The sequence below is a fragment of the Choloepus didactylus genome, chromosome 13 (genome assembly GCF_015220235.1).
Source record: "Choloepus didactylus isolate mChoDid1 chromosome 13, mChoDid1.pri, whole genome shotgun sequence".
Taxonomy (NCBI): domain Eukaryota; kingdom Metazoa; phylum Chordata; class Mammalia; order Pilosa; family Megalonychidae; genus Choloepus; species Choloepus didactylus.
This window is the reverse complement of record NC_051319.1, coordinates 86,103,300-86,124,114: the sequence shown is the minus strand read 5'-3', so window position 1 is coordinate 86,124,114 and position 20,815 is coordinate 86,103,300. Positions and strand designations below refer to the sequence as shown.

General features: G+C 43.9%; 2 protein-coding genes across 11 annotated transcripts in view; one reads left to right on the top strand and one right to left on the bottom strand.

Moving 5' to 3' along the window:
• The window catches only part of LOC119508157, a 55,755-nt gene extending 46,163 nt beyond the window's left edge, over nt 1–9,592 (bottom strand). For 2 of the 5 annotated variants that reach the window (XR_005211410.1, XR_005211409.1), the window contains exons 1-2: nt 8,467–9,592; nt 4,570–5,059 (exon numbers count right to left, since the gene is read on the bottom strand). Coding sequence is in view for 1 of the 5 variants with exons in the window: in XM_037801669.1 (XP_037657597.1) it covers nt 4,078–4,665; nt 4,868–4,918 (639 nt within the window). In the remaining 4 variants the exon portion in view is untranslated. Of the gene's footprint in view, nt 1–3,968; nt 5,060–8,466 lie in introns of those variants that run through there. The other 3 variants (XM_037801669.1, XR_005211412.1, XR_005211411.1) reach the window with 3 other exon arrangements.
• On the top strand, nt 4,117–15,263 carry GNPDA1 (glucosamine-6-phosphate deaminase 1). Of its 6 annotated transcripts, none has more exons than XM_037801662.1 (7): nt 4,117–4,240; nt 4,899–5,028; nt 8,742–8,843; nt 9,844–10,026; nt 11,020–11,204; nt 12,895–13,069; nt 13,741–15,263. In XM_037801662.1, the coding sequence occupies exons 2-7, from the start codon at nt 4,905–4,907 to the stop codon at nt 13,839–13,841; spliced, it is 870 nt and encodes a 289-aa protein (XP_037657590.1). In that variant the 5' UTR covers nt 4,117–4,240; nt 4,899–4,904; the 3' UTR covers nt 13,842–15,263. The 6 variants fall into 6 exon arrangements, with proteins under 6 accessions (XP_037657590.1, XP_037657593.1, XP_037657592.1 ...); XM_037801665.1 differs by having other exon boundaries at nt 4,122–4,164; XM_037801664.1 differs by having other exon boundaries at nt 4,180–4,519.
• The last annotated feature ends 5,552 nt before the right edge of the window (nt 15,264–20,815 follow it).

The following is a 20,815-nucleotide window of genomic DNA, read 5'->3' as shown; positions in this document are numbered from 1 at the left end:
AGTGTACTACATTTATTATTATAACTGAGATGTTAGGATTTAAGGGATGATTGTGATTACTGATTCATTATATAGATATTCCTAGTTTACATTCTGGTAAATAAGATGAGGGAAATACCTGAAATCTCTCAACTGTAATCCAGCTGCCTTGATCTCAGATAATGATTGTATAGCCTTTATCTTGTGCCCTTGAGATTGTAAAAACCTTGTGATTGACCTTCACTTGTATCCATTTTATCTGGTTTTTCGACTTTAGAGTCTTATGCTCACTAAAGACAGTCCCTAATATTTATTAATGAAGGGACTTGGGTCAGCCCAGAACTAACCCACCTGTAAGAAAGGGTTAAGTTTAGCTTTCACATAAAAGCAACATGGAATAGGGAAAATGGCGGCAGAACTGGCTTAAACAGTCTTCATAGAAAATGGAAGGAGAGAGAGAAAGCCATGATGTAAGCCTAGAATCAGAGACAGCTCCTTATATGGGAAAAATAACTAGGGTTACTGGAATGTAAAGGGATATGGGGTATAATCAAAGGCATGAACTCTCGGCAGGAAATTTAAACTAGTTAACTCTCTCTGATAGGCTATACAATTCAAAATCTCTAAGGGGGACTAGTTAGCTCTCTCGGATAGGCTGTAACCTCTGGAGTACCCAGCCAACGGGAAAACGGGAGGGAGTTGCATATTAGGGGTAGGATAAAACTATCGCCATGTTCTTTTTCTGACATGCCTGCCAAGTGTCTGGCTGTGCGTCCGTTCTTGCAAGATTGTGAATAAATTCTCTTCTCCACCACCAGGTGAGCATTTTTAAGGTATAATGCTTGTTTCTAACACCACTCCAATTCCAAAGTAATAGTGATAAATGAAGCTGGAGCTAACCAAAATAGGCCCACCTGACAAGCACAGTAGCTTAGACCTTAACCTATAAGTGACTTATACCTCATTATACTAAAAATCACACCCATCATCATATTAGGACTGTCATTTCCTTACATACGTTCTGTGACTAAGCATGTAATCAATCCACACACATGCTCAATAATTAGATCACCTTTAATTACATCATCTAGAGCCATTGTGCTCATTATCCTAAAACCTGCCCATCTTTTGATACCATAAAACTATCAGAATTACTGTACTTCATGGACAGACATTTTTAGGCCTATTGGCCAGCTGATCTCTTGCTTCCGTGCCTAGCAATAAATTCTTTCTCTCTTTGAGTATCTTGGGAATTGGTCATTTGAGGGCATTGGGCAGAGAATTCACCACTTTTGTCAGAAATGTGTTGTAATTTTTACATATACCATATTTAAATTGATCTCATACATCAGAATTCAGATAATGAATGGCTGATAGGATATTTTTATTGAACAGTCCTGAGTTACATAAGGTTTGCTTATAGTTAAATGAATATGCTCAAGCTTTTTGAATTTTGAGAGTAATTCTGGTTCAGCAAGCGCTATCACTATTTCTCCCTTCTAAACATGTAACTGTACTTGAGGATGGGTTGACTTAGTAATGTTCAACTTTTCACAAAGACGGTGAATGCGAACTCACAACCTATAGGAGATTTGTTTTAGTTTTAGATCTATATAACCAGTTTATGAATATATTTAAATACTAGGGAAACCCTTCACTGTCTCATAGAACAGAGCAAGACTAATCTGCGTTTCAATTGGTGTTCATCAGCCTGTTTAAAGGCATGTGCTGAAAATAAGGTAACTATGTCCATTTTATTGTTTTGGTCTTAAATATGTCAATTTAATTAAAATTCCCTGAATCTGAAATGTTGTATTTTAATAAACAAAAGGCATTTTGGTGTGGTTTTTGTATAATACCAAATAAAGAATGCTGAAAACTTCTCACATTTTATAGATGATCTATAAGGTTGGATGTTTTTAAAAGTCAGTGTGAATGTATTTCAATAAAACTGTATTTAATAATTAAAAAAAAAGTCAGTAGTGAGTCAAATTTTGCTTTTAAATTCTTTACTATCTAAGTCAGACTACATTGTAATTCAGGACTGTCTTTAAACTGCTATTCAAAACCACTGTGGGGACCCTTGGCCCAGGCCCCCTCCCCTCCATAGTGAAAGTAAGCTATTGCAGGTAGCTGCCTACTTGACAGACTTAAAGGTCATCAGATCTCCCCGGGGAGATCCAGCCTTGAGCCAATCATGGTTAGGGACATGGAAAGTCTCTAATTGGTTAGGCCCTAGGTCAAAAGCACAGGGCCAGGTACACCAACCCCACTGACCCACATGGACCATTCAGGATTATCTGAGCATGGGGATGGGGAGTTTGTTCAAAGGAAGGGCATACTGGAGGATATGAAAAAAGATGTCCACTAGAAGAGCTGCAGTGTTCCATTGTATGGATGAACTCAGAATTCTTCTAATTAACAAACTTCAGTCAGAGGACAAGAGGCTGGGTGCAGGAAACATTTTAAACACAGGCATGGAGTGGGAGTTGCATAAAGGGGGCAAGTTAAAACTAGGGAGCATTTCAGTATGGTTGGAAAGTGGGCAGTAAGGAGGGTAGGAAGAAACAAGGGGCAATCATGGTTGGTCATGAATTCTAAGCTAAGCTAGTACTTAATATAATGGCCACATGAAGCTGATATCACTTTCCACTCAATTCCCATGTTCCAGATAAGAAAACTGAAACCTGGAGAAACTGAGTCATTTGCTCAATTCAGTGGTTCAAGCACCTGGGGTTGGCGAGACAAGAATCCAACCCAGTCTTTCTGACTACCCCACAAGCCATCTGACTCCAGAGCCTCCGGACTTAACAGAGACCCGGTACAGGCTCCTTATGGAAGGTGTAACTCAAGAGAAACAGGCCCAGGTTAAAGTCACATGAAGTCACTCTCCTCCTAGAAAGACTTGGATGCAGCTGCTATATGACCAAGCCCGTGTTATCTGATATGTTTGGAGACTAGGGTTAGAACTTCATTGTGAAACGTCTGCAATGCTCATGCAATGAGATTTCTGATTGAATTTTTTAAAAAACGACACCAAAACTGAGATGAAAGAACAAGTTCCTTGGACTGTAAAGGCATCAGCTCAGCCACTGCAGTCTCATCAGGGTCTCACCAGGTGAAGCAGACCCCTGTGCAGCAGAGCCCTAGGCTGCCTGAGGAAGTTCCTGTCACCCGAGGCATGAAGCTGGGACTCCTGTGGCCTGGTGGCTGCTGGAGAAGGCCTAAGCTGATTAATGCGGCCTCTCCGCTGCTTCCTGGGTGGCCCAGTACTGTGAGACCTTATGCTCAAAATCTCTGCACCCCTCTAAGCCCCAGATTTCACATCTATAAAATGGCAACGAATATATTGGCTATTGATAGGGAGCATGTAAAATCATGGGCAGGAAAGCTCTTGTGACCCTGGGCAAGTTAATTTCTCTAAGCACTTCCCTCGCCTGTAAAAGAGGAATGGCAGACCTACCTCATGGGGCTGTTAGTTAAGGATTAAGTGAAACGATGCAGGTTAAGTACCTGACTCCTAATAAACTGCGCGGATACTGTGTTTCCATTTCTGCAAAATAATTTAAGTATATACATAGAACAACAGTTTAGGACCTACTCTAAACTGTTGGCAATGGTTATCTCGGAGGATCGGGAAGTTTGGGGATCTTTTTTTAAAAAAGGCAGAAAATAATCGAATTATATTTAAAACAGCAAAAAAAAGTTGCAATAGTAAAAGCATATCCAAACAAATTAAAGAAACCGGAAGCAGAGCCGGGCCGAACTCTTGAGGATGCGCTGCCACTCTCCCTCCTCGCCCCGCCCGTCCCCCCACTCCTTGCTCTAAAAACAACCCCGCCCCAGGGGGCGTGGGGGTTGGGGGTCTGGGGATTGCGTTCTTGGGAGCGATACCTTGAGCACCCGTCTCCCTCCCACTCCACAAAACCCATTTCCAACCCCCGCCGCCAACAAACAGGTGTTTTTCGCGGCCTTTGCCAGGGCCGGAGGTGAAAGGGTGGGGTGCCCCCCAGCACCCGGACCGCGCGGCCGCCGCAGGGCAGAGTCCCGCCTCCCAGCGGGGCGGGGCAGCCTTGCTGAGTCAGCCCCGCGGGCCGCTCAAGGCGCCGCGTGATTTGCGGCCACGTGATCCGCGCGGGGCGGGGCGTCAGCGCCGTCGCGGCAGCCGCTGTTGGAGGCGTCCTCGTAAGAGGAGAACGGAGCGTGACGTGGGTCCGGGGGCACTGACGCGGTCGTTCGGCACCTCGGGCCCGGGACCCCAGTGAGCTGCTCTGACCTTTTCTCCGTGAGGGGCGGGAGGGGCGATGGATCGTTTTCGGGTTGGAGGGAGCACCCCTGTACCCTCCTAAGGCCAGGTCCGCCGCCTCCGCTGTCTGTCCTCCCACCCAGACTCACCTCAATGCCCTCCTTCCGATGGGAGCACCCCTCCCCCAGTTCTGAAAGAGAACCCATCTCCCGGCTTGTTCTAGTGGCCTGAGGTGATCTCCTGACCCCCACTTCTTGAGGAGGAATCCGTGGAGTAGCAAGCCTAGGACTAAAGGCGGGGAAACGAGGTCGAACTACTCTAGATAATAATAATTGAATACTTACTGTGTGCTTTACATGCATTCTCTTACTGAATATTCGCCATGGTGAAATAGGTGAGGTCCGCATTTTTACACGGGAGGAAACAGGCTCCTGCAGTTCCTAAATGGAGGAACCGAGATTGGAACTCGGGTCTGGCTCACGCTAGTGCCTCCTGGTGGCTGGAAGAGACGCTCCGCCCTCTGAAATGAAAGGGGTTTCCTCTTCCTGGCTCGGCTTGGAAAGGGGATTGTTGATGGGTGAGAGGGGCTTCTCCGGCTCCACCCCTACCACCTCTTTCCCTGTTTCCACCCCTGCTTCTTACCACTGCCTCTCTTTTGTCATTCCCGCTGCAGGAAACGATGAAGCTCATCATCCTCGACGACTATTCTCAGGCCAGTGAGTGGGCAGCCAAATACATCAGGAACCGCATCATCCAGTTTAACCCAGGGCCAGACAAGTACTTCACCCTGGGGCTCCCCACTGGTGTGTTGTGGTATGGAGGGGATGCCATCAGCTGGGGTGAAGGGACTGGGCATCAGGGGCTTTTTAAGGACCAGGTAGGTGGGCTCACTCAGCCAAGGGACTTCAAGGAGGGTGCCGAGACACTGGTGCTAGAGAGCACACTCTCTCCTCTCAACCTAAGAACAAATCAGAGGACCCAGCTTCCCTTATGGGTTGGTTTAGTTGCTGCCTGCTTCTGAAGAGTTCTGGAGCAGAAGGGATCTTGGTTAGAGCTTCTTGATTTTTAAGCTAATCCTAAGTTAGCCCTTGTCAACTAGGGTTTCCATAACAGAATTAAATCCTCATACTCTAAGGCATCCATTTTATGTAATTTCTCTTCTGTGCACTTAGAGCAGTACTAGCTGAGTACCATCCTTGGGAGGTGAGAATTGTGACCATAGTGCCTCAGATCATGTTCTGTATGGTTTAATTACACACAGGACCTGAATGAAAAACATTCCTAGTTTGTTTGGGGAAAAAATCAGAATGTTGCCTCTATAGAAAGATCAAGTTTTTGACACCAGTTCAAGGCAAATGTCCTGATTATATCTTCAGAGATGGGGTGGATTTGCTCCAAGGCTTCCACAGGGCCCTACCTGACCCATCCACTAGAGCAGGGGTCTTTAGACTTTTTCTGTAAATGATCAGAGAGTACTTTGGCTTTGTTGGCAGTAAGGTCTCTGTTGCAACTACTCAACTCTGCTATTATAGTATGAAAGCAGCTGTAGGCAATATGTAAATATGCCAATAAAACTTTGTTTATGGTCACTGAAGTTTGAATCTATAATTTTTATGTGTCATGAAATATTATTATTTTGATTTTTTAAATTTAAAAATACATTCTTAACTCAAGGGCTATAGAAAGACAACAAGCTGGATTTGGCCTCTGGGCCAAAGTTTGCCAATCTCTGCAGTAGAGGTTTGTGGGAGTTGTATCTGCCAGTACCTGTGAAACCCCGGGCATTGCAAGCCATGTGGTGGCCGCACTAACACTGTGTTCTAACTGTGGAGTGACCCAAACTCTGCCTGGGTCAGAGTGTGGGCTTCTGCTTAACCCTCTCCCTAGTTCCCCATCATTTGCAGAATCACCTCCAAGCTCCTCAGAGTGGTTTTCAAGGGCCTCCAAGACCTGGCCGTTTTCTGCCTATCATGCTTGAACCAGGACAGCGTTTCCACACAGATCCCTTGGAACATTCCTTCTTTTACCTGAAGCACCAGTCAAGGTTCTGAGTAGAAACCACACAAACCAACTCAGGCTAACAAGCAGAAAAGGAGTTCATTTGATAGATATTGGGGAGCTCAAAGAATTAATCAAAAGCTAGAAGTTTGGAAAATGGCAGATGAGAGGAAGCTGTATTGCCCTGGGGAAAGGAGGATTGCCACCATCATTTATTCAACAGATATTTATTGATTACCCATTGTAGGCCAAGTTGTTTTAGGCACTGGGTATACAGTAGTGAACAAAAAGGATGTAAATTCCTGCCTACCTGCAGTTTAAATTATCGTAAAGGAAACAGACAATAAACAAGTTAATTAGTAAAATATAAAGAATGTCAGATGATGGTAAGAGATAAGGAGAAAAATGGAGCAGGGAAGGGGGATAGGAGGTATCAAAGCAGGGATTGGGGGTTGCAGTGCTGGATATGGTGGCAGGGAAGATCTCTCTGAGAAAGTGAAATTTGAGTAAAGACCCAAAGAAGTGAGAGTTGGCCATGCAAGTACCTGAAGGAAGAGGATTCTTGATGGGAACAGCTTGAAAAAAGGCCCTGAGGTAGAAGGAAGTGTGCTTAGAACAGGGTGAGTAAGAAAGGGGGATAGAGAACCAGGGGCCAGACTGTATAGCGTCTTTCTAAGGTGTGATCATTAGAGTAAAATGAGAACCCATATATGGGTTTTGAAAGGAGGAGGATATGATCTGATTTGGATGTTTTGGGTTTTTTTCCTTCTGTATGTATTTTTTAATCCAGTCAAAGTTTGAGCTTCTTTAATCTTAATTTACAGTGGTTCTCCTGCCTTTTCATAGGTGGGTTTAATGACTTTGCTTTTTAATAAGTCCAGGTCACTTTTATGGTAGACTGTCCCACGTTCTGGATTTGTGTGATTGTTTTCTCACAATTAGATTTAAGTTAAACATTTTTGGCAAGAATGCCACATAGTTGATGTTGGGTACTTGTTTTTGCATCACATCAAGAGGCTCATGTTACCTGACTGTCCAACTACTTATAACTAACTTAGATTTTAACATGGGTCCCTCTGGTTGTTGTGTGGAGAATAGACAATAGGGAGGCAGCGAGGGAAGCAGGGAGAATAGTTAGGCAACTACAGAGAGAAATGAAGGTGGCTGGAGGAGTGTCAGAGTGGTGAGAAGTGGTCAGCTTCTGGATGTGTTTTAAAGGTATAACTAACAGGCTGTGCTGACAGATTTCCCTTGAGCAACATCTGGAAGGATGGAGTTGACTTTATTGAGATGGGGAAAACTGGCAATAACAGTTTGAAGTGGGTAGGGCCACTGGTAGAGGAGCAAAAATGAAAAGCTAGTTTTGGCCTAGGGGAGATGTCAAGTAAGTGTTTGGGAGTAGTCTGGAATTCGTGCCCAAGGTATAGATGGAATCTTGGATTTGGGAGTCATCAGTATCTGGCATTTGAAGCGGAGGCAGGGGAGATCACCAAGGGAAGAGGGGTGGCTAGAAAAGAGGTCCAAGGATTGAGCCTGGGGCACATCATTTTTTAGAGGATGGGGAGATGGAGCTGGATTCTGAGTTCCAGCAGCAGCCACAGGAGAGCTGAACTGTCCTGGCTTGTTTGTATCCCTTGCCCCAAATTGAATGTCCCTGTTGGGAGCATTGAGTAGCTAAGCTTGGATCACAGGCTTGTATCCTAGACATGAGGAGCCAGGAAGGGCAAGTAAATGACCTTGTCACCTTCTGTCATGGGAGGCAGGGTCAACCCCCTTTCTTGACTGCCATATTTCTTGGTGCCTTCAAAATGCTAATGTCTACTGTGAATCTCCAGGAGAGCTGCAGAGTCTGTAACATTTTCAAACTGACTTTTCCCTGGAACCTTTTTCTCAGCATCTTCCAGGACCAGTGTTTTTAAGTGCATGGTTTGGGACACAGTGCCCTGGTCTAACTGCTTTGCTTGTAGTGACTTACGCTAACTAAGCACCGGTACTGTTCCATGCTCTGTGAATCTTCTGGTGCTTTTCCCTCTGCCTGGAATGCTCTGCCTGTCTGTCTTTTACCTGGCTCACTTGAGACTCAACTAGGGAGTTGGCTGCTCCTCAGGGATGTTTCCCTCATCACAGCTGACATTACTGCTCTATATGTCCCCTCCTAGACAATAAGTTCTCTCTCTCCTCTGTGTCCCCATCCCATGGCCCTGTGTTGCTCCGGGAATATCACATTAGTAATTGACACTCACCAGGTACTCCGCACAGTCGTTTCTGTCATCAGTGTGCTGGGCACTAGGGATTCAGCAGTGAACAGGACAGACACAGCCCTGCCTGCGTGGAGCTTACAGTCTAGTGAGGAAATAGTCATTAAACAGGCAATGAATGGAGGACAGTTGTGATTGGAGCATTGGGGCAGGACTTCAGATCTGGCTTGTTTCTCTCCCATCTGACAGATTCTCCTTACGGAACAGCCCTGCCTCGCTCCTGGGTACCCCCTGGTTCATGGCTGTGTCCTTTCTTGCAGGGAGCACCCCACTTGGCTGCTACAAGAAGCTGATTGAGTACTACAAGAACGGGGACCTGTCCTTTAAGTATGTGAAGACCTTCAACATGGACGAGTATGTGGGTGAGTCTTTCTCTCTCAGGGTCCTTACCTGATTCCAGGAGAGTCCAGAGCGGAGAGGCGAGTGGTCCTCCCCTCCTCACAGGCTCAGTCCTGGAGAGAAATGGGGACACCGCAATCAGTGACTTCTGGTGATAGGCTCAGTTATCAGTACCCATCTCTTCCAGGCCATAGTTTTCTCAGATATAAAATGTAACTAATAAAGCTGACCTCTTAGATTGTAAACATTAAAGGATATCATAATAGATGTGGAAGCCCCTTGCACATAGTAGGCATTTAATAAACATTAGTGTAGCTCCTTCTCCTCTACCTCCTCCTCAATTCCATGCTGTTTCTTCCTGAAAGAAATTATTGCAGATGGGGTCATGGCTGGGTTTGGCCCCCAGAGTCTGTGTCTGGACTTCCTCTCCAGTGTTCACCCTCTAGCTCCCCTTTCTGCCAGGTACACAGAGGAATGCTGAGACTGGTAGCCTTTCCTTTACTGCCAGAAAGCTACACCTTGGTCTTTCATCACCGCCCCCATCATTTTGTAATGGCTTCACTTTCAACATTTTGTTTTTCTGCTTGGCTGAAGAAATCTTTTTTGGGAAACTCTGAGATAATTCTCCTCAACCACATGCTGTTTAAGTTGGGGGATCAGGCTGATAACAGGGGTGGTGAAAGGTGGTGTGGGAGGTACAGGGCAAGGGGTGTGCTTGCTTCCCACCTGGCCCTACCTCGTTTGGCTAGACCACTTCTGGAAGCCCAGAGTGACCCCAGCTTCCAGCCTATGGCTATTTCTTTGTGAAAAGGCGATCAGAGTGAGGGGATTCCCCAGGCCCCAGTCCTGTGGTCACAGGTGGTGACAGTGGGTAGACATTTATGGACACCAGCTTAGCCTATCCCAGGCTGGGCAACAGAGGAGCGGCCCCTGAGAAAGCATCTCTGAGTCTGAGGTATCCTGGCATCCTGAGAATGGCTCTGGCTTAGCCTGGGGTAACCCGACTGTGTCGTGGCCCCACAGGCCTTCCTCGAGACCACCCAGAGAGTTACCACTCCTTCATGTGGAACAACTTCTTCAAGCACATTGACATCCATCCAGAAAACACCCATATTCTGGATGGGAATGCAGCCGACCTGAAGGTGGAGTGTGATGCCTTTGAAGAGAAGATCACAGCTGCAGGCGGGATTGAGCTGTTTGTTGGAGGTGAGCTTGACACCCTGTGGCGAAGTGGTTAGGACACATGGGAAGGAGAAGGACAAGTCACCATCTCTGTCTCCAAAGAGCTTCCTCTGTCTGTGCTTATGACATTGTGGAGACAGGGAAGGCGTAGAGACTATGGGAGCCCCTGGTCCCTGCCCTGGCCCTGCCACTCAGTAACTGCGTGAACTTGGACCTCTCCCCTCTTGCACCTTGTCTGTGAATTGAGAGGTTTGGATTTTGTCTCTGATCCTGTCTACTCTCCATTCAAGGTTTTAAGGGTCTAAATATTTAAAATCTCAGACTCATGTAGGTCCAGAAAATTCTAAGACTCAGCCCCTTATGCCATAGATGTCCAGTTGATCCCCCAAGAAGTTATGTGACATGCCCAAGGTCACCAGCCAATGAGCAGTGGAGCAGTGGTGGGGCCTGAGGTGCCTGCCTCTCAGATTTGTGCTCTCGTCTCTGCCCTGGGCTACCCTTTTGTGCTTCCATCTGTTGCCACTGCTGGAGTCAGCCACGGGACTGTAAAGCGGGACTGCTTTTTACTGCTATAGACTTAACTCTTGTATACTTCAAAAGGTGGGGAAGAGGAGGGTGGGAGCTCCCATTTTCTGAAATTTTAATGAATATGACTCTGTCCTGCATGTGTTTTGTTCCTGCAGCACTATCCCAGCTGCAGGGCCCTCCAACTGCAGATAGGAGGGACAGGAAAGTTACACTTCTCCAGTGATCTGGAGGAAAAGAAGCTATTTATAGTAGTCTCTTACTTAGCTTTTTGAGGGTGACAGCAAGCTAACAATGTCTGTGTGTGCCTCAGACAGAGTGGGGAGGGGGCCTCAAGTGCTAAGGTATACCTACCCGGGGATGGAAATGAGAAAAGAGACACGGTTTTCAAGGATTTTTTTCAGACCCCAGCTGAGGAAGGAGAGATTGTCCATTCTTGAAACCTTGAGTCCCTGGAACTCAAGGGTTGCCCTGGCTGTCTCTCTCGGGCAGGCATTGGCCCCGATGGACATATCGCCTTCAACGAACCGGGCTCCAGTCTGGTGTCCAGGACCCGTGTGAAGACACTGGCCATGGACACCATCCTGGCCAACGCCAGGTTCTTCGATGGAGATCTCACCAAGGTGCCCACCATGGCCCTGACAGTGGGCGTGGGCACCATCATGGATGCTAGAGAGGTAAGGGCATGAGCCTTCGTGGGGTGATCAGCCTTAAGTTTTTGTTGTAGATTTTTTATTCTACATGTACTACCTGAGACATTGTTTTTAAAGATAAAAGCATCATAGATAAGGCTAAGATCCCAACTGACCCTCTCACTGTTCTTCCCAGGGTGAGGCAAATCCTGTCAACACATATTCTGTTCCTTAGACTGCCCAGGAGGCTCTAGACCCCCTGGGCTCTCCTTACATACCCCTTTCTTGCTTCTCCCAGGCAGAGAGGAGCCCGAAACCTCTAATGTTGGAGGATGAATTTGTATCTACCAGGTACTAAGAGAGACTCTTGTTCCCTGAAGTTGGTGGAGGCCACTGTTTGAAGGGAAGCAACCCCTTCCACCCAAGGATGCTTGTGCTTACAGCCCAGTAGGGGATTAATAAATGTGGCAAAGGGTGATTGACATATAGTGCATCTTGAACTGGATTTAGTTTTTTTTTTTTTCCTAGAAGGTTGGATATCATTTGAATTTTTGGTGGTTCCAAATTATTTACTTTCACTAGAATCTTAGAAACATTTCATCTTCTTTTCTGAGATATGTTCAATGGGAAGCAGCTATAGACATTGTAGCTTCAAATTTCTTTGCCCCAAGTCTGTAAACAAGCATCTAACTCAATGAAAAAGTTCCCTGTTTAAAGTTAACTTTCACAAAATGAGTGATGGCATACAGATTTCTGTTGGATGACCTTGAATCAGATCCTAGGTAGGTCACTGCTGTTTTTGACCCTGCAGCTTGTAATTGTTAGGGCTTTGGAGGCTGTCCTTATCTTGTGAGAGTGTCTTGATCTGGGGCTGGAAATCATGAAGTTCTCTTTTCTGCAGTGAGTTCTGGGTTGCCAAGGGGTTACATTCTCCCTTTGCCTCTGTTTTCTTACCTTTTAAAGGAAAGGAACAATAAAAATGCTGTTCACAACTCCTTGTTAAAATGAAAGGAAATCTATAGAGGTGGGTTCTGTAGGATCAATTCTCTGATATTTAACTGTTTGGGGCAGTCAGTTCCTTTGTTTTATTTAAACAGAAAGTATTACAGCCCCGGACTTCTACAGGCTTAATGCTCTGAATTAAAGGTGACCAGATTCAGGGGCAGCCTTTCTGGGATTCAACCTCAGGAGCCCCACAAATAACTCACCAATGCTTCCAGACCTTCTTTTAGGTAGCACAGATTGGGACCCCACTTTTACAGATTTTGACTGTAGAAGCTTACCTACCCTAAAACCACCTGGGCCCCAGTGTCAGAACTATTGGGATCAGAGATACATGGCACCTCTCTTTTCGGGGCACTTTCATATTCATTGTCAGAGATGCTGGGAGGCAGTGTCATCTGGTGGGCCACAGTGTAGGCTTTGGGGTCAGATACACCTGATCTAATCCCAGGTCCCTATTTCTTAGCTCTGAGATGTTGGGCAAGTCACTTAACCCCCCAAAGCCCCATTTCCTTATCACGTAATGGGGAGATAATGCTGCTACCTCATTTATTTGTGCAGTAAAGTACCTAGAGCACTGAGTACAGAGTGTGTGGCATGGCAACTAATTACAGTATTTTATTGTTAAAAAAAAATAATTCTCACATCTGTTTGGAGTGGCTAGACAATTCTGGAGACTGGACTCCCTGTTCCCAGGCTTGTTCTCCATCACAGACCCATTTTCTGATCCCAGGTGATGATCCTCATCACAGGTGCACACAAAGCGTTTGCTCTGTACAAGGCCATTGAGGAGGGGGTGAGCCACATGTGGACCGTGTCTGCCTTCCAGCAGCATCCCCGCACAGTGTTTGTGTGTGACGAGGATGCCACCCTAGAGCTGAAAGTGAAGACTGTCAAGTATTTCAAAGGTGAGGGAGGGGTGAATCTGGGAGTAGGCAGTCAAAGTTCAGGGTGTGCTAGGGGTGAGAAGTGGATCTAGCTTTCATGCTCTGGCCATTTTAACCAACAACATTGATTTCATAAAAATCAAACCCTACAGTCTCACAATACCCAGTCATTGTTTCTCCTTCATTCATGACTGCCAGGAATCCATTTCTGGAGATTTTTTTTGCACTGAGGAGAAGGAAAGAAAATGAAAAGTTGTAGTCCATCGGCTACATAGTGAAATCTTTGCAGTGATATTGAGCCTTTCCAGATCGCATTCAGGCCTTTCCCCTATAGGCGAGGCAGTAAACTACCTATCATGAGCCTCTGTTTCTTTTTTTACTTAATAGGAACCACTGCTTTAAGCACAGTGATGTGAAAATCCTCATTTACATAGAAGATAAATTAGGAATTTGTTCTTTGCTGAAAAGATTAATCTTTAAATAGCCAACTCCTCTAGTGATTAAATTTACAGAAGTTCCATGAACTGTATCCCTCGTTGGGATAACAGATTCTTTTCCTATTCTCAGGGTATCTATCATTTCAGTGGCACAGAAAAGATGATGAACATTTGAGAGCTCCTGGATGTTATTGTTGATAGTTGTGGAACTCTGCCTCTCCCTACATTAACCATTATGTTTTTAATTTTTTATAGGTTTAATGCTTGTTCATAACAAGTTGGTGGATCCCTTGTACAGTATCAAGGAGAAGGAAACAGAGAAAAGCCAGTCTTCCAAGACACCATACAGTGATTAGCCTGTGCTACATCTAGTATCAAGTACTTCATAGGCATGGGCAGGTTCTTCTGGAAGTGGTCTTTAGGACAGAACTATAGTTCTCCAATCTAGTATTATTATTCCAGATAAGTGGGTGAACCTTTTGTTCTTGGCTATGAGGCTTGGAGCCTAGTCCTACAGTTTGGCTACTGGGAGAATGACTTGTTTATAACCTACTCTGATTCAGAAAAAAATCTCTGAAAAATGTACTCCATCATCTTGTTGTCTGCCACATCTAGGTTAGAAGTTTCTAAGTTTTTATTCTGTCTCTGACACTGTTCACGTGAACAACACACTTCCTTCAGAAACCTCTATAATTTCATGCGCTGATTCTCAATTGAGAGGGAATTAGGGGCTTGTGTATGCTGGACAGAACCTCTTTGGAGAGTCTTGAGAACCTCTTGAGCAGGTCTGCCACCTTATTTGAGAATCACTGCCCTAGACTCTCTAAAATAAGTATAGGGAAACAGTTCCTCTGACCAGTAACAAGTGCCGTGGAAAGAAAAACTTGCTTCCTTCCTTCACAGATTTTTTTGGCCCTGCTCTCAGAGCTGACCTTTTGTGAACTTGGAGGACTCCTTCGGGGAGGATTTGAAGGGGGGGCAGGGGGGCTCTAAGGAGAGGGCTTTTGCTGATGAACCCAGAGCCCCAGTGGGCCCAGCCACGTCAAACTCCTCTCCCTTGGGCATCCTCTAGCACCAGGAGGAGGAAGGCGGAAACTCTTTTCCCACCAGAGCCCTGTGTTTTTGTTCGTAGGTCTCACAGTGGCTCTTCTCTTCAACTGTACACTCATTAAAAGGTAGGCAGTCCACTGGGGCAACAGACACTGCCACGATTTCAGTGTTGGTGTTCAGTCAAGGGGACAAGCGGCTCAGGTTTGAGTTTAGATATAAAACATGAGAGACATGCTCTCCTGCTCCCATAAGAGCTGAGTGCCAAGACAATATACAAAATGCTTCTAAAGCTGCCTAATGTTCTTTCCCCAACTGAGAGTACTCTGTCTTTCTAAGAAGCCCTCTCAGGATTATGTGGCGTGGCCTGTTTGCAGAGCATCAAGAAGTACAACCCCTTTGTCCATTTGTCCTTCACCCCTTGTTCATAAGATGAGTCTGTTGCTCTGCCTTCCTTTTACTCTCTGAAGCCTTCATGGAGTGGATGCTGCCTTTTCCTGCCTGTCTTGATGCCTATTTGCAGCTGCTGTTGCCCTATTTTGAGAAAATACCCTGGCTCAGGCCACTTCTCTTGTGCGTGTTTGGTACCAGTTCAGTTCTGTCTGAAGCTTTTATATATGATTGTAGCTGTCATTCTGTCTTAAACTAATGGTTCAAAGAACTTGTTTACAATGTGATATTTTCTATTAAATCCAATATTTTCAAATAAAATGTGTCATTTATGGCCTTCTGCCCCCAAACAACAGAAAGTTATCTGGGCTGATATTTATTTTGGAATATTCTGGAAATAGCTGATGAGCAGAGCTTCACTCACTCCTCACAACAGCTCTGAAGGAAGGTTACCATCATTGAAACTCTGTTTAGATCTCTTCAGCCACTAGGGTGAAAAATAATCAAAATATTCTATAAAAATGAAGCACAATTTAAAAAAAAAGAAAAGGCCCCACATTGCCAGGGCCTCCCGCCTTTCTCCCCTCCCTCTTTGCAAGAGTGCCTGCATATTCCTCACATGCATACCTAATAAATTCCTGCCTGCTTAATTTAAAAAAAAAAAAAAAAAAAAGTACAGGTGTGAAAAAAATGGGAAGCATAAGCAATAATAAATTGTCATGTTCTGCCTGGCCTTGTGATCCAAACAAGGGTACAGCTGTTAAAAAGAATTAAGGCAGATTTGTGATAGAGATAAAACTGTGAAGTATGGAAAAATAGGTAATATAGCTTGTTTTAGTTTTTTTAAAAAAAAGCCAATACAATGAAACAGCTTGGGTCAATGTAACCTATTAAGGATATACAAGTTGGAAGAAGGGTTTAATTTTGTTTTATTGAGATACGATATACATACCATAAAATTCACCCATTTTAAATATAAATTCAGTGCTTTTTAAGTTTATGACGTGCTGCAATTCATCACCACAATCCATTTTCATCATCTCAAAAAGGTCCCTACTCCTCCCAGCCCCAGGTAACCACTGATCTGCTTACAGTCTACAGAGTGACTTTTCTTGGACATTTCTAATAGTCATACCACATGAAGCCTCTTATCTGGCTGCTTTCACTATGCATAGTGTTTTCTGAGGTTTATCCCTGTAACAGGTAGTAGACCTCCTTCCACTGTATGGATATGCCACATTTTGTTTACCTTCAATTTAATTTAAATTTTATGTAGGTATGTTATAGAAGAAAAAAAAAGCAACACTATTAGAACGAAATGAAAAAGGATTTCTCATCAACTGGAAAGGTCAGTATGAACTCAGGACTTGAAAAAGATAGGACTTCCCCAGGCCTGTGTCTCCCTGGTGGCCCAGCAGCAGTGTCACCTGCTATAACTAGTGCTTGGGTGGAACAAGTGGGTTGTACATTCCTCGGCCTGACTGGAGCCTCTGATATTCCTCAGGGCTCCTTGGAGAAGAAGGAATCATATTGGGCCAGGAGTATCTTGTTGGCAGCAAACAAGAATGCTTTCAAAAGCGATTGCAGCAGTGCTGAGAGGGCAAAGCAGCTGGTTCTTGATGGCCAGGTTGTGATAAGCTGATCAAAAAGGAAATACTAAGTATAGCTAATTGGAACAAGTGGCATTTGTAAAATACCAAATCTAATAACCAAAAAGAATATTAAGTGTACATAGAAATGTGTCACAAAATGAGTGGATAGAATGTGTTTCAAGTTCTTTTACGTTTAGTAATACAACTTACTTTTATTAAGTATGTCTGTCTGAAGTAGTGATGAAATAAAAGCCTGACCACTACTCTCCCAGACATATCAGTGACTTACTCCTTATTTTCCTCAGGTCTCTGCTGAGATGTCAATATTTGTAAGAGATTTTCTCTAACCTTCCAACGTAAAGTAGTAACCCCTGCTTCCCTATTCCTTATCCTGCTTTATTTTCTCAGAACCATTTGCTACCTGACATGTATTTTGTTTCCCTCTAAATGTATGCTCTATGAGGGTAAACACTGTTTAAATACTACTTTATTCCCTTCCTGTAACAGTACCTTGATAGCTACAAGTCACCCATTATTTGTTGAATTATAAGCCCAACAGTTCTTCCCAAGAGTAGTGATAGTACATGATAACCAAGTAGCATATTATATGATAATAGATAAGCCAATTGGCCTGCTGAGGAGATCTAACTTTGTAAATATGATGCCCCTTTCCTGCGAACCAAAATCTTTACTGTGATGAGATGCTAGTCAAGCATACATAAGTTTCCAAGAAGATATACTGTGACAGGATGCTGAGTTATGCAATAATGGGCAAGTAAGACAACATATGAGCTTGGATCTCAAAGGAACCCAGAACATCAGTGAGCGATCATAGTATAGTTCCCTAGTCCATTCAGTCTCCTAGAAGACTAGGTCAGATGGTCTCAAGCTTCTAACTCCTCTTCCCCAGTTTTTCCCTCAGCTGATCACCTTGAAAATAGAAGCAATCAGAAAAGAGCTTCCACAAGTCCCTGCGATCACACACAACTACCTGCCAGCCCTGCTCTTACTCTGCCTTCTTCCTGTTACTTGCTCCTTGCCTATCTCTCAGGCACAAGATCCCATCCTCTCTTGTCTACTAGAGAACACTGCTCCAACACTGCACTCTCACCTGCAGCATCCCACTGTCCTTCTCTTCTGGGTCATTCCTATCAGCACAAAACAAGCCTGAAAAAAACAAAACAAAGCCAACCCTCTATCCCATTTGCCCCCTCCATCTATAGCCTTATTTCTCTGATCACCTTTAATAATAATATTTCTCGAGTTACCACTACTCTAATTTCTCTCTACCATTCTCTCTCAAACACACTCCCATTCAGACTTTCACCTCCCTTCTACTAAAAAGGCACCTGTCAAGGACACCTCTACATCGATTATTAAGACAATTCTTACTTCTCATAGGACCCATTCTATCTGCAGCATTTGACACAGTTGATCAATCCCTCCTCAAACTTGACCTGGCTTCTAGGACATCACACACTGCCGCCTTTCCAACTGTACTGGTCACTGTCTCCTTTGCTGGTTCCTCCTCATCTCCCTGACCTTGTAGCATCTGGAGTGCCCCAAGACTCTGTCCTCAGACCTCTTCTCTATATACAGCTCACTTTCTTGGTGATCTCATTCAGTCTCGTGACTGTAAATGCCACCTCCACCTTAACTCCCACACTTACATCTTTAGCCTGAGTAAATATCCAACTACCATTTTAACACCTCTACTGGGATGACTCCTAACCATTATAAAGTTAACACGTCCACAACTAAATCCCTATTCTTTTCCTGCAAACTTGTGGTACCTATAAGTTTCTCCATCTCAACTGCTCAGATAAAAATACCTTGAAATCAACACTGATGCCTCATTTTCTCACATTATACATCCAATCTATCAGCAAATCCTATTAGCTTTACCTTCAAAATATACACAAAATCTGACCACTTCTCAGGATGCCAACTGCTAGCTGGTACAAGCCACCTGCGTTCCTCAGCTGAGTGCAATGGTTTCTTCACTGGTCTGTTACCACCATTGCTCACCCAGCTCCTCTCAAACATAAGCCAGATCCCATCATTTGTTTGCTCAAACTCTCCCCAAACTTCCCCCTCTCAGAGTAGAAGACAAAATTCCTACCCCAGGCCCTATATAATCTGCAGCACACCCCACTCCCACCCCGTCTCTTACTATTCGCCCTTCCTCAGTTGGCTTCAACTCTTATTGGCCACTGTGCTGTTCCTGGAGCCCTCTAAGCGTGCTCCTATCACAATAGTCTTTGTCCGTGCTGTTCCTCTACCTAGAGAAGAATTTTCTTCTCCTGGGTATCCACAATTTTCACTCCCACATCACCAAGCCTTTGTTTACATGCTACCTTGGTGAAGTCTTACTTCTTCACTCTTTAAAATTCCAACATCACCCTGTCTCTCCTAACTCCCTATTCCTTCCGTCAACTTCTCTCTATAGCAGTTATCTTCTGATGAACCATATAATTCATTTATTTTCTGTCTCTCTCCACCATAATTTAAGATCCACAAGGGCAAGGAGATTTATGTCTGTTTTGTTCACTGCTACATTCTCAGCACCTAGAAAAATAGGTGCTCAATAAATATTTGCTACATGAATGAATTCTAGGAAACGCAATAGGTTGCAAGAAGTGAATGGGATTTGGAGTAAGACAATCACTTTTTAAAGTTTACATGCATTTATGTTTAGTTGTTTTTTTTTAATAAAGTGAAAAAATAAGACATCTAAGAGAAAAAAAAAGTAACAGTGTTGACTTTAAGTTTTACTTAGCAACTTCAGCATCAGAATCTCACTACCTTTACGATGTGTACAATCTTCTCCAAAGCATTCTCTGGCTCAGAGAAAGATGAGAATCCTTGGAGTGGTAATCAGATGGCCTGAGTGGAAAGGACGGTAATCATGCAAAGACTAGGCTGCAGGTGCTAAAAGTTGATACTGATCATTTGGTAAGAATATTCCCAAAGCTCCTGTAGCCAGTTTTCTGACCACAAACCCTCAGCTGTGTCTGCTGGCCAATTTTTTTTCATTAAGACAAAATTCAGGAGGCAGACTGTTTGGTGACTCTTCACCAGTATCAGAAGGTACCACAGTGTTACAATTCCTCAATCCTACTTAAGAGTCTTTATATAACTTAATTCCTTTACTTCTGTGGCTGAAGGTAAGTGCCACTATCAGGAGTGATACTTTCTTACGTAACATTGGATAAGATGTCAACAGTTTTAAGTGGCTCTAAATTTTTTGGTAATATTGCTGTTTCTGCCTTGCTAGTGTCATTCGATGCCATTCTGTCTGCCAAGGTATATAGCAGACTATGATGAAACACAGTGATGAAAATTAAAATCCCAGAAATTAAACCTGCCTCTGTAACAAAATAAAATACTATTCCTGCCGTAATCATTTACTTTATTTTTATAACATGGGAACTGCTGCCACCTGCTGGTGACTCATGACAAAGTTAATACTTGGGATATCCAAAATTCCAGTCATAAATTTTAAATTCCTTTCTGAAGTAAGCAGCCATATAGATAGTTTTATGATTAGCAGATCTAATTAACTTTCATTTCTCTTGACAGAAAAATAAATAGAATACTGAGGGATTTTTATGCAAACTAGATCTCTCTATTACTAAAAAATGACCTTGCTGACAATGCTACAGTTCTGGGAATATAGTTGCTGAGTATTTTCTCCAGAACGTGTATTTCTGTTCACCTCTCCAAAGGAAGGGATGGGTCCACTAGACATTCATTGACTCACTCCATTCAATATTTAGCTGAGATGGAAGGCTAATCCTCTCAGGCCACCCAGAGCCTTGTGGGTCCAGCTCCCCCAATGCATGATCTGATCAGCTTGTCCAATTTTAAGATTCCACATGAAGCTGACCAGGAAAGTGACCATAACAGGTACACAGCCTAAAACCGCATACATGGCCAGTAAAGTGTCCTGAGAAATAACTGACTTAAAGCTACAAAAAGACTTCAATTAAAAGAATTCCATTTATTTGCTGAGCCTGCTAGGATTGGGTAATCTGTCTTCAAGAAACGTTTTTCAGCTCCTGAGCAATCCAGGTGCATCAAGATATAATGGGTGTTTATATAACACTAACAATAAAAACAGATGTGACAACTGTTTCAGCCAAGAGGATCCTAAAAAAACATGATGACTAATGTGGTATCCTGGACGGGATCCTAGAACAGAAGAAGGACATTAGAGAAAAACTAAGGAAATCTGAATAAAGTATGGACTCTATCTAGTTAGTAATAACATACCAATATTGGTTCATCAATTGTGACAA